General features: G+C 39.3%; 1 protein-coding gene and 1 long non-coding RNA gene across 3 annotated transcripts in view; one reads left to right on the top strand and one right to left on the bottom strand.

The window, feature by feature from the left end:
• myo10l3 (myosin X, like 3) overlaps positions 1-12327 on the top strand; it is a 43799-nt gene that overhangs the window by 13774 nt on the left and 17698 nt on the right. For both annotated transcript variants that reach the window (XM_086091103.1, XM_086091102.1), the window contains exons 13-15: positions 2900-3024; positions 3648-3762; positions 8620-8726. In XM_086091103.1, coding sequence (XP_085947229.1) covers positions 2900-3024; positions 3648-3762; positions 8620-8726 — 347 coding nt within the window. The remainder of the gene's footprint in view (positions 1-2899; positions 3025-3647; positions 3763-8619; positions 8727-12327) is intronic.
• LOC147164891 (uncharacterized) lies at positions 80-5202 on the bottom strand. The gene is made up of 3 exons (XR_015096678.1): positions 4989-5202; positions 2873-3046; positions 80-258 (listed from the first exon to the last, which is right to left on the bottom strand). It is a non-coding gene; the product is annotated as an uncharacterized LOC147164891 (long non-coding RNA).

The raw sequence follows: 12327 nt of genomic DNA, 5'->3' as shown, positions 1-12327 counted from the left end.
ATACTAATAAACGCGCTGCGTTCCCCCTCCGGTCCAATGCAAAGACTCCCTTTGTACTCCTGGGCTGCGTACCAGCACATTCCAACCACTCCAGCCCTTTTACTGGGGGTCAGAGGTCGCTCCAGCTGCAGCGGTGCTTGGCTGATCTGGCTGCATCAGTGGAATGCCAAAACGAAAACCACAGCGGCGGTGGCGGCAGAGCCAGCGAGGGGTTTATTTATTCATCCTGCCTTTCTCCCCTTCCTCTTGACCACATGGCTATAAAAAAAAAAAAAGGGTGATTCGGTTGTCTGATTGTTGGATCTAGCCGATGTCTTTGTGTGAGAGAGGGAGCTTGGGGATTGTCGTCTTTTATCAGCAACGTGCTTTCCACTCCCTCACACAAAATTGGACCGACCAAAGGAATATCTTCTGAGTTCAACATATATATATATATATATATGCAGTTTATAGACACTCATACTCAGAAAATTAGAATACAGGTACCGTATAGAGTTGTCAAAATTAATCGATTAATCAACAAGTAATCGTTTATCAAATTCATCGACAACTATTTTAACTCATTCACTTCCATTGACGGCTATAGACGTCAAAATTTGAATTCATTTGAACTATTTCTATTATATTAAAATGTTTTCCCACTTTTGTTAACATGAGTATGAAAACCTAGAAAAATTATGATTCAAATTTTTAATCGCCTGACGTTTTAATAATCTTTTCTAAAAAAAAAAAAAAAAAGATTATTAAATGTTTTTTAAAAATTATTACAAAAGACTATTAAAAAGTAGGAGAGTCGGGCAATTTTTCGTAGTTAATTGCATGACTTCACTAGTTAACTCACGATTAATCACAAATTTTGCATCCGTTCTATATGTACAATATTTTTTTCTAGGTTCTATACTCTTGTTAACAAAAGTGGAAAAAAATGTTAAACTAATAGAAATAGTTCAAATTAATTTTTGACGTCTATAACCGTCAATGGCAGTGAATGAGTTTGGTTTAGTAATCGTTTGGAGCCATTTCTTCATTTAAAAATGTCCAAATCCTCTGTTTTCATCATATCAACAGTAATTTTTTACTGATTTCTGTAGTCCTTGATGAAAGAAGACTGATTATCTTCTATGTATAATCAAAATAAGACAATTATAAACATCCGTTTTCACTTTGGAAAACAATGACTGAACCGGTAACATAGTACAACATTAATCCCCCTTTTTTTTTTATCACTTTATGAATACGAAGTACGTAATAAACACCAATCACTGGTAGATAAACAGTAATCAGAGAAAAATGCTTTTGTAATACAATTTAATGCAAAATTAAAATGAATCCAATCAGTCGATTAATCCATTGAATAATCGATAGATTAATCGATTCTAAAAATATTCGAAAGTGACAGCACTACGTATATGTATTCTAATTTATTTAGTATGACTGTACGCCATGCATTGCCTTAACTCGTCATACTAAAAAAAATATAAACTTTTTATTCAAATTTTCTGAGTATGGATGTATATTGTGTGTATTATAATGCAATATGCATGAAAGCAAAGCGTGAAGAGTCTCTGCCACCGAAATGCATGCGTGAAGTCAAAGTCAATGAAAGAACAGGGCTATTGATCATTCTGAACATTCACTGTCACTTCTTCTGATATGATTACATGCATCCCAACACACACACGCACGCACGATTTATATTCATCCTCCGTCACTGGGAGAAAAGTCGCTCGGAGGCCCGGCTTGTTTTCATGCCAGCGCCTCTTTTGAGTGGGCCGAAATCCCCTGCTAAAAAGAGCAGAGTTCAGAGCTCAGAGGAGGCTCTGGCCTGGCCTGGCCTGCATGCGTGCGTGCGTGCGTTCGATTATGAGCATGAACACATGCGAGCATGAAAGGACTCCCCTGCATAGTAACATTTGCACGTAATTAGATTGACACCTTTGCGGAATGCCTTGGCTCTATTTGGGGGCTTATCCGGCACCGCATACGCTCTGGGTGACAATGTATGGAGGACCAATACTGCCAAAATTCAAAATAAATAAATGAGTAAAAGTGAAATTAAAAGGGGATATAAGAAATATAATTCAGAAATTACATTTAAAAAAAATATATAAATGGAAATAAAAATGACCAATATATATATATATACATAAATAAATACATTTGTATTTCATTTTTGAATAAAAAAAAATTATATCCGTTTTTATTTTCATTTTTAGTCATTTATTTATTGATTGAGTCGGAAAGGCGGAGTCCAACGCAAGACACGCTTAGGACCGCCCTGTCATTTGAATAACATTTCGACCAGGCGGTATGGACCAAAACTGCCAAAATTAAAAATAAATAAATGACTAAATAAATAAAACAATGGCTAAATAAATTAATAAATGACTAAAAGTGAAAATATATTTAATATATATATAATTTTTTTCATTGAAAATAATTTTTGGGGATTTAATTTTCGAATTATATTTTTTTATATCCATTTTTATTTTCACTTTTAGTCATTTATTTATTTTGAATTTTGGCAGTTCGGGTCCTCCATAACAATGGTCCTTCATGTGGACGACGGCGTGCAGATAAGACACCAATTGGGAAACAATGCACCAACTTATTGAGGTATAAAATAGATGAGCTGTTTTGTTTTTGTGGGCGTAAAACTGAAATTGGCTCGCGACCGATCCAGGGTGTACTCCGCCTCTCACCAATCAGCTGGGATAGACTCCAGCTCAGCCACCATACAATACTCATGGGTAGTGAGTGAGCTCGTGTGTGAATATATCACGTGGCTGAGCAAATTGACTTGACTTGCTTGATTTTTGCCAAAGTTTTGCTTTGCAACTTTCAGGTTGCGACTTGTGTGACTGACGCCCACCGTCGCTGTGTGTGTTGTTCTCTGCAGAAAGCCAACCAGTTTGATCCAGATGTTGTCCTGAACCAGTTGAAATACTCCGGAATGCTGGAAACGGTTAAGATCCGCAAGGCTGGATTCCCAGTTCGCCGCTCCTTTCAGGATTTCTGCAACAGGTCTGCGTGCTGCCCGCTCAGTCTGTAGATTTAGAATGAATTCATTGTTGTTGTCTAATGTCAACGGTGGGCCTTAATCAAGGGCTGTCCAAATAAAACTTGACGTGACAATGCATGTATTGCACGTAATGTACATACAACGCTTTTGTTTTTGCTCCCCATTTTTTTAGGAGATGAACGAAAACATTTACACAATATCCCCATTTTTCTCAAATATTGTTCTCACAAACCAATCTAAATCTGTGATAGTGAGCACCTCTCCTTTGCCGAGGTAATCCATCCCACCTTACAGGTGTGCCATATCAAGATGCGGATTTGACACCATGATTAGTGCACAGGTGTGCCTTAGACCTTAGACCAACCCCCCCCCCCCCCGATTACAACTAAACTGCACCTTTCAGAGTGGCCTTTTATTGTGGGCAGTCTAAGGCACACCTGTGCACTCATCATGGCGTCTAATCAGCATCTTGATATGGAACACCTGTTAGGTAGATATATTAAATATTTGAGAGAAATGGTGATATTGTATATGTGGAAGAAGTTTTCGACCTTTGAGTTTATCTCGTAAAAAATGGCAGCAAAAACAAAAGTGTTGCATTGATATTTTCGTCACCTACTCGCAGGTACAAGACGATCCTGAAGAACAAAATCCAGACGGAAGACGAAAAGCAGAGTTGCGTAGAGCTTCTGGCACGTCATGACAACACAAAAAAAGAGTGGCAGCTTGGAAAGACAAAGGTAAAGAACAATTGCATTCATTGAAATGACATCTGATGGTAACCACTTAAAAATGAAATAATGGCCAAATTCAGTCTTTTCTCTTTTTATTTTATTTTTCTGTGGCAAAATATTATATTCATGATACTTGGGAAAACTATTGTAAGGGAAGTACAGTTGTGCTTGAAAGTTTATATACACTGGCTTGGGGTAAGTCAACTTTATGAGCACAACTGTAAATATACAAAAGCTTAACGTTGCTTAATGACACAAAAATGCTATAAATTGTCACCAAAATTTGCACGCACATCTTTACTCATGTCAACTTCAAACAATCGCCACAGTATTTAAACCTTGAACCTTTTTCTCACCATACAGTGTGCTGATAGGTTTACATACCCAAAGGGTTTTAAAACATTTTTCAACACCCTAAAATGTTTTCTGTGGCAGAATGTAATTTTAATTAATTTTTCCTGGCAAAATCTTGCGTATCTCTTGCCAAATGCAGTTAATTTTTCTATGGCGGATTTTGTGTGTGTTTTTTTTGGGGGGGGGGTAACATTTTCAGATATAACAAAGCAAAATGACAAACTTACAATTTGGTCATCAATTTCAGAATGACAGAAAAATATAATACAGTAATTACAGGTCTTTTTTGTCACTTTTTTGATCAATCCATTTTTCCTAAAACAAAATATTTTTTTCTTCCATTTTTTGGTTTAAAGAGAAGGTAACTGGCTCCATGATTTCAATTGTGTTCATAACACTTATTCAATCGGTCTGTGTTGGAGGTTCAGATTGCAGCCATCTCTTAGTTACTGCCTCTTTTTTTTTTTTTTGTGGCTGCCAGTATTCTACACTCTAAAAACAGTTGGGTCAAAAATGGACCGATCCCCTACTTGGGTCGAATTGGCCCAACTTTGAGTCAAGGAATGGGTCTTTTAGCGTAAAACAAGTCATAAATATTGGTCAGATCCTTTGCTTGGGTCCGAAAATTGGGTCATTTTGCATACCACAACCCCGAAAGTGGGCTCAAATTGACTCATAAAGTGGATCGGTCCATTTTTGATCCATAATTGGGTTACTTTTGACCCAATTGTTTTTAGAGTGTAGATGTTTTTTATAGGCAAAATTTTTACTGCGGCAAAATAGTTTGCTGTGGCCAAATCCCGTATTTTTCTCCAAAAGATTCCCAGGCTTTTTTGTTCCGTTTTTTTAATGCGTGTGACGGTTCAGACGCCCCTCACCGTGACTCACGTCCCAAAGAATTTTACTAGCAGGTTGTGGCCAGACGTGCTGCTCCCTTGTTGACAACCGCACTTTCGATGGCTTCCCCCCCCAAATTTCACTCGTGCGAGCCGATGCTAGGCGCTTGCAGTCAGTAATCCCGAGGCGGCCTCATTGTTCACCTCCTGACGCCCACCAATGAGGCTTTCAAGGGGGACACCTCGCGGTGTGGCAGTCTCTCTCCTGGCTCTTTATTTCAATCATTAACTCTTCCTTAGAAAGTTACCTCATTTTCACTGTTTTCCCAATGAATGATTAACCTTTTAATAGCAGGTCTGATCGTGAAGGGCAAAACCTTATTTCTTCACACATATACACGCACAGTAAATTACATTTTACTCTAAAAAGTGTCTATTTGGTCCCACTCTTAACAGATTAAAATTCACACTTGGAAGAGAGTAAAATATTTAACTTTACTCAAAAGTATTTTTACGGTGTATGAGTGTATCCAATGACAACACCTCTAAGTACATTTTGTTTTGAGTACATTTTATTAGTTTATTAAAAAAAAGAAAGAAAAAAAAAAGAGTTACACAAGGGTTGAGGATCGAACTCACGAACTTCAGCTTGGGAGACGGCCACTCTACCACCTGAGTTATGCCACTCCTACTGTTTGCTTATCTGCAAAAGGAGACCAAAATACACAAAATATTACTCTCTTCCAAGTGTACATTTTACTCTGTTTAGAGTGGGACTAAATAGACTCTTTTTAGAGTAAACTTTACTCTACAAAATTGATTGTGCAGTAAAGATCACCCAAACTATTCATATACTCAGGCCACATTTTGAGTTCAACTTAAGTTTGGTCACAAAAAAGTGGTAAAAGTTGTATGGTGGGTCCGATGAAACCAAAGTTACACTTTTTGGCCATCATTTTAAAACCTTACAACAACAACAACAACAACAACAAAAACATGTTGGTGGCAGCGTCATGCTTTGGGCCTATTTTTTTTTTCACCTGGAAAAGCTGGGTGTAAAAACAGGGGTGTGTAGACTTTTTATATCCACTTTACCTGAATAAACATTTGTTAATTTAGTAGTATGCAGTCTTTTGGCTCTTGTTTCACTTTCAACTAAAATATGAGCACTGTAAAAAAACTCATTTTCACCCAACATTTAACTTCATCAGCGTAAGACATAAATCCCTGAAACATTTCATATATTTTACTTGCATTTTTTATTTTTATTTTTACGTTCCATCTGGCTGACACACTAACCCGCACACTCCCCTTCGTACATATGGCGGGTTTGAAGTATGCCACGCTCAGCTTCTTAATGAATATATAGCTGGTGCTAAACCGCTAATGTACACATGCCTGTAAAGAAAATGAAGCACATGGCAAACATCTCTGGAGTCGTTATGTCTCACCGGAATATCATTTTTCAGTGTCACGCATCCGACGGTTTGAACTTTGGCTGGATGACTGCTCCACTTGATAGTGCGGTTGGGTGTCCTTCAGTGCACATGGTCATGTTTTGAGGTGGGGGGGGGGGGGTTTGCGCTGGCTGTGGGACGAGGGCCACGCGGGAAAGAAGGTTTCCTCTGGAGGTGGAACAATCTGCGTAATTATACGCTTGCTGATTGTGTTGCGGAGGAAGTGTGAGAGCTGAATTGGGGGCTCGGCACGGCGTGGTGCGGATAAGGTGTGTGCGGCGTCTTGAGCGGAGATTGGAGGTGGGGGCTGAAGGATGTGGACGGAGTGGGAGCTTCCTCCTCCACCACCAGTGTGAGACTGCAGCTGTGGGAGTCTTTGATTGGTGTCACATCTGGGGCGCAAAAAACAAACGACAACTCGAAACCCCAGCGCCATGACCTCCAAAATGGCGGGCGCTAAATCGCCCATTCACCCCAAAATGATTGCCAGGGCTATTGGCAGCAGGTGTAAATGTAGTGGTTAACTCAGTATTTAAAAAAAAGGATTTGGCAGTAGCACTAAGATAATGAACAATTCTTCCAAAAATATGTTAGCATTAGGCGTGTGCACTGCTAGCCTAATGCTAACACCTAAAGGGGGAAACCCCATACACCAACTAACTAATAGCATTAGCATCCGGGGACCACATAGTAGCCTGCGGGCTTGCTCTAAAAATAACTCAAGTGGTGGGACATTGTGATTTTCTAAGAATATTGTAAAAGTGTTTACTTATTTATAGAAATAAAACGTTGCATATTGATATTTATCTTTTTGCTAATTGTGAGAAATTATTAACATAACCAGTGTCTTCACGTATACATATAGGCAATTAATTGTTATTTCAGAAGGGTGTATCAAACAACTAGCACTTTGCATTAATTAGTACCCAAGAAGTGGCTCTCACTTGTAACTCATTCACTCCCAGGCATTTTCACTGAAGCAACCCCCTTTGCTCCCGGCTGTTTTACTGGATTTTGATCGATTTTGCAAGGCCCACAGAATGTTGTGTTCTATTGCTATAAAAACATGGAACCTACCAAAAGAAAGATTAGAGTCTCTTCGCTCATCAGGAAAAAAGTACTGTATATTTGCATCTGTTTTCGTTTTGCAGCAATTAGCATTAGAATATAACGAAGTGTCATCATTATTCACAAACCTGTTGAAAACAGTGGGGAAAAGAGCTTGTTTTCAACATGGCCCTGGTTGATCTCTTATACTCTGCTGCCACCTGCTGGCCGATTTTTGTAATAACTACCATTGCTTTAAGCGACCTCTTCAGGTGAGAGGGTGCATCAAAGCCTTTTGTATGCTCTAGCATAAAAATAAAATAAAAAAACAAACGAACATTTGTATATGTTTTTGGGAGCAAATGAGTTTAAAAAAAAAAGGTTAAGAATAAGCAAAGTCTAAATGTTCAAACAGTACTTAATGTTGGTGTGGCTTACAGTAATATTTAGTAGACTTAAAGTGTGTAAATGTGGGAGGTCAAGCTAGCTAGCAATGCGCTTCAGCCGGCTAGCTAGTACAGCTAAACATGCCAACGGAGCTGCTCCCAAGTCAAACTAACGAAGGGATAACGACGAGTAAGTAATAGAAGACACAGAAGCCATGCTAATGGCTAAGATAACCGAAGATAAACACAGTTGGGGTCGTGTTGCCCAGTCATGTTCTTCCCTCAACTTGAAAGTATTGTTGGTTGGGGGGGGGGGGGGGGGGGAGTCCCCGTGAGCATGCAAAGGGTTAACCAAACTCTTATTCCTTCCTTCCTGAGAGCAAGCAGGGGTGTGGCTTGCCTTTTTTTTTCTTTTTTCTTTTTTTTTTCTGGTCACCCGCCAGCCACTATCCCTTCCTCCCTCCCTCTCACCCTCCTCCTTCCATCTCTCCCTGCCTCCTCCTGTGCACGGATGCACGCCAGTCGCAGGGAAATGCTCAGGAAGTGCACACAATGAGGTTGTGCAGCGGCGAGAGCGGCGTCAGACGCAACAGCTCCGCAGTGCCACTTTTGCCCCGAGCCGTGGAGGGAGGAGGGCGGCCAGGAGCCATCTAAAGAAAAAGAAAGAAAAAAGAAAAAGAAAAAACATCCCGGCTACACCGCAGCTTGCAGAAAGTGGGGTGAAAAAAACCGGAACTAAGCCCTCCACCCACAACCCTGTCCACGGTTTGCTCGTTCCCGCAGGTGTTCCTGAAGGAGGCACTGGAGCAAAGGCTGGAGAAGGAGAGGGAGGAGGTGCGGCTCAAAGCTGGCATGGTGATCCGCGCCCACATCCTCAGTTATGTGGCAAGGTGAGTGGCAGTGACAGTTGTCAGGGGTTTGTTTTGTCAAGTGTGGTGTGGGAATGGGGGGAGGGGGGGAAGGGGGGGGGGATTACGAGCATGCCTTAGGGCACGTTCGTGCATGTGCCGGTTAGTGGCATGATACAAAAAAAAAAAGAAAAGAAAAAAGTTTGGAGCAGGACTTTTAATTGAATCACGGCTACAATGGATGCACTTGTCCACACGTGGTTAAGAAATCGCAATCATGTGGATGTGAGCGGCTCTGCGTGACAAAGGCAGCAGATTCAGCGTTTAAAATCGCACACGCAGACAAGCTGATTGAGCGTTTATTCCATAGCGTTGATATCGACAAGCTTCAGGTCGAGGACTGCTGATTATTTTGATCTTCGATTAATCGGTTGTTTGTTTTGATGGAATTAATCGAATTTCCAAGGTCTCAAAAGGATTAATCGATCAAATTATTTAGTATAGTCGATTAATCATTGCACCTCTATTAACTCATTCACTCCCAGCCTTTTTCACAGAAGCAATCCTCTTCACTCCCGGCTGTTTTACAGGATTTTGACTGATTTTGCAAGGGCCACAGAATATTGTGTTCTATTGCTATAAAAACATGGAACCTACCAAAAGAAAGATTAGAGTCTCTTCTTTCATCAGGAAAAAAAGTATATTTCTATCTGTTTCCATTTTTGCAGCAATTAGCATTATAACATAGCTAAGTTTCATCATTACTGACAAATATATTTAAAAATGTGAGTAATGAGCTTTTTTTTCAACATGGCCCCTGGTTGATCTCTTTTGCTCTGCTGTCACCTGCTGGCCGTTTTCTAAAATTTCTTCAACCGTTCTGTGCAGTTGAAAGGCTGCCTCAATGCCTTCTCTGTATGCTCTATTAAAACGTATAAATACGTCTTTGGGACGCAAGACATTTAAGATAGAACAGGAATGAGTTATGGTCTTGTACTGTTCCACTCATTGTTCTTGCGAGCAAGAAAAGTCAGTGCACTAGTAGGATATCCAATACATGCTCAAACGGCTTTGAATGAGAACAACTAGGGTGCATTAGAATAACTGTGTCCATTAAAAGTACTACTTTAGGCCTTCTTTTATGCAATTAATTAGTAAACCACTGTTCTGCACTAGTAACACTACTAGGTCCAATTAGTAGGTATTTGTCACACACTATTAGCCTCCTGGCATAAAAGTAAAATTCTACTATTAGTACTTTGATACTAGTAGATGTCATTGTCAATTAGTGAACAGTTGGTCTCACTACTAACATGTAGTTGTCCTACTAGTATGCCTAAGTTGTCCTACGAGTGTGTAGAAATACAACGCATAATTGAAGACAGATGCTAGTATACTAGTAAGGGGAAAAGAGCGTACTAGTATGCAATTACATGCTAATAGTGAGGCAAAATTGTGCACTAGTTGCCATGCGGACGCTATGAAAGCTAATGAAGCAATAAATGTTAAGTAGTAGAATTTCAAAATGTCAGTTGTAGCATGTATTAGCCTCTACTAGCATGCCAATGTTATCCTACTAGTGAGGACAAAGAGCATACTAGTACATGGACCATAAGATGGATATCAAGGATGTTGAATAATGTTCAGGCACGTCCTCTATTACGATTCCGCTAAGTTCTAATGTTATGACATGCGCATGAGCTGAATTTAATTAAACAAATGCCTGCCTTTGCAAAGATAATAGTGCTCACTTCTGGTTGACACTTTTTCGACAGCTGCAATCACATTTAATTGAAAACTAACCAGTTCAACTGGCACAGCCGCTTACTGAGCTCGCCAAAACAGTTTAACACCATTCGAGGTGAAACTGTGATATGATGTTGACAGCCAGTCAAAAGACTTTGTGCACGCAAGAAATGTGACATTGAACCACCGTGTATTCATGGTTCGGCATTCGCAATTTTGCCCTATTCGCTGAAAGCCATGTCTAATATAACAATATTGCTTTGGCGCCATCTTGTGGCATCTTTGGGCCAATGAAGGTGCTTGAATTAGTTAAGACATAGCCTTGTCTAGTAGGAAAAAAAGTGCTTTGCTGCCATCGTGTGGCATCTGTAAGTAATTACAAAGCTATTTTGATTGGTGCCAATTATTTATGAGAATATTAAATCCTTCACTGCCATTGACGGCTATAGACGTCAAAAATTAATTTGAACTCATTTCTATTAGTTTAACATTTTTTTCCACTTTTGTTAACAAGAGTATGAAAACCTAGAATTTTTTTATTGTACATTTAGAACAGATATAAAATTTGTGATTAATCGTGAGTTAACTAGTGAAGTCATGCGATTAATTATGATTACAAATTTCAATGGCCTGACGCCCCAAATTTTTAATAATGTTTTCTTCTTTTTTTTTAATTCATTCATTGCCATTGACGGCTATAAATGTCAAAAGTTCATTGAAACTATTTCTATTAGTTTAACATTTTTTTCCACTTTTGTTAACAAGAGTATGAAAACCTAGAATTGTTTTTGTTGTACATTTAGAACAGATATAAAATTTGTGATTAATCGTGAGTTAACTAGTGAAGTCATGCGATTAATTACAATTTAAAAAAATTATCGCCTGTCGGCCCTAATATTTTTATTAAAAAAAATTTTTTTTTATGAATTTATGAATGAGCTAAGTAGACTTTCTATGACATACATCGTCACATACATTTTTGCAGTGGTCTCTTGTTTTTCAGAGCTGTATATTATTCAACAATAAATACTCATGGCACACAAACATTTTAATATAAAACCATTGCTCATTTAATGTTGAATAGGGATTTACTGAAAAAAAAGAACAACGCTTGTAAGATCTATTTAAAAGTCAAGAAAAATTGCAATTTCAGCATCGATTTCCTTGCCAAGCTAAAAAGAACAAATCCATTTATCAAGAAACACGCCAGACACTTTATTTGCGTTCGTGGGCCTTGTAAAGTGATGCGGCCTTGAGTTTGACAGCTGTGCGCTGCACAAGGGCTTTCTTTATGTGACATCACCACGGATGTGAGGAAAAGTATGACGGTAACCATAAATCACTGTCAGTTTGAAAATCGTCTGTCTGTTTAAATTACATACAGAACCTAACCATACATTTCTGGAGTGTAGGCATGTCGTAATTGCAGCGGATAACTGCTGATGTGAACAAAAGCGCTCAAATTCTTAAATATTGGGGAGGGAGGGGCTCGGGGCTCATTTCAAGGCCCAAGTGCGTCACTTGAGAGCCCCATTTCAAGCCATGCCCCCCCCCCAAAAAATCTGTAAAACGGAAATGAATGTTTGCGTGTTTTTAGCAATTATCGTCAAACGTGCATAATGTATTAGGATACAGATATCTGAATTCCTTCTAAAGACTCTTTAAAATCCAAAATGAGTGCTTTCCACATCTGAAATGATTCTGTCACATTGACATGAAATGACAACATGAAGTGCATTACACCGTTTTCACATTGCTGACCAAAAAGACAGAGTGGCCTGAAACGTTCGCCGAAGCCACAAGTGCAGCCTTCGTGTCATTATATGTAACAATATCTCCGTCTGGAGATGAGTCACAAGCCAATGGCGTGATTACGGCGGAGACGGGGGCCAAACTC

Source organism: Leptonotus elevatus, chromosome 12 (assembly GCF_054856555.1).
Source record: "Leptonotus elevatus isolate MCC_2025b chromosome 12, RoL_Lele_1.0, whole genome shotgun sequence".
NCBI classification, from domain to species: Eukaryota; Metazoa; Chordata; class Actinopteri; order Syngnathiformes; family Syngnathidae; genus Leptonotus; species Leptonotus elevatus.
The sequence above is the reverse complement of the archived record's forward strand: the minus strand, read 5'-3'. Positions and strand labels throughout refer to the sequence as shown.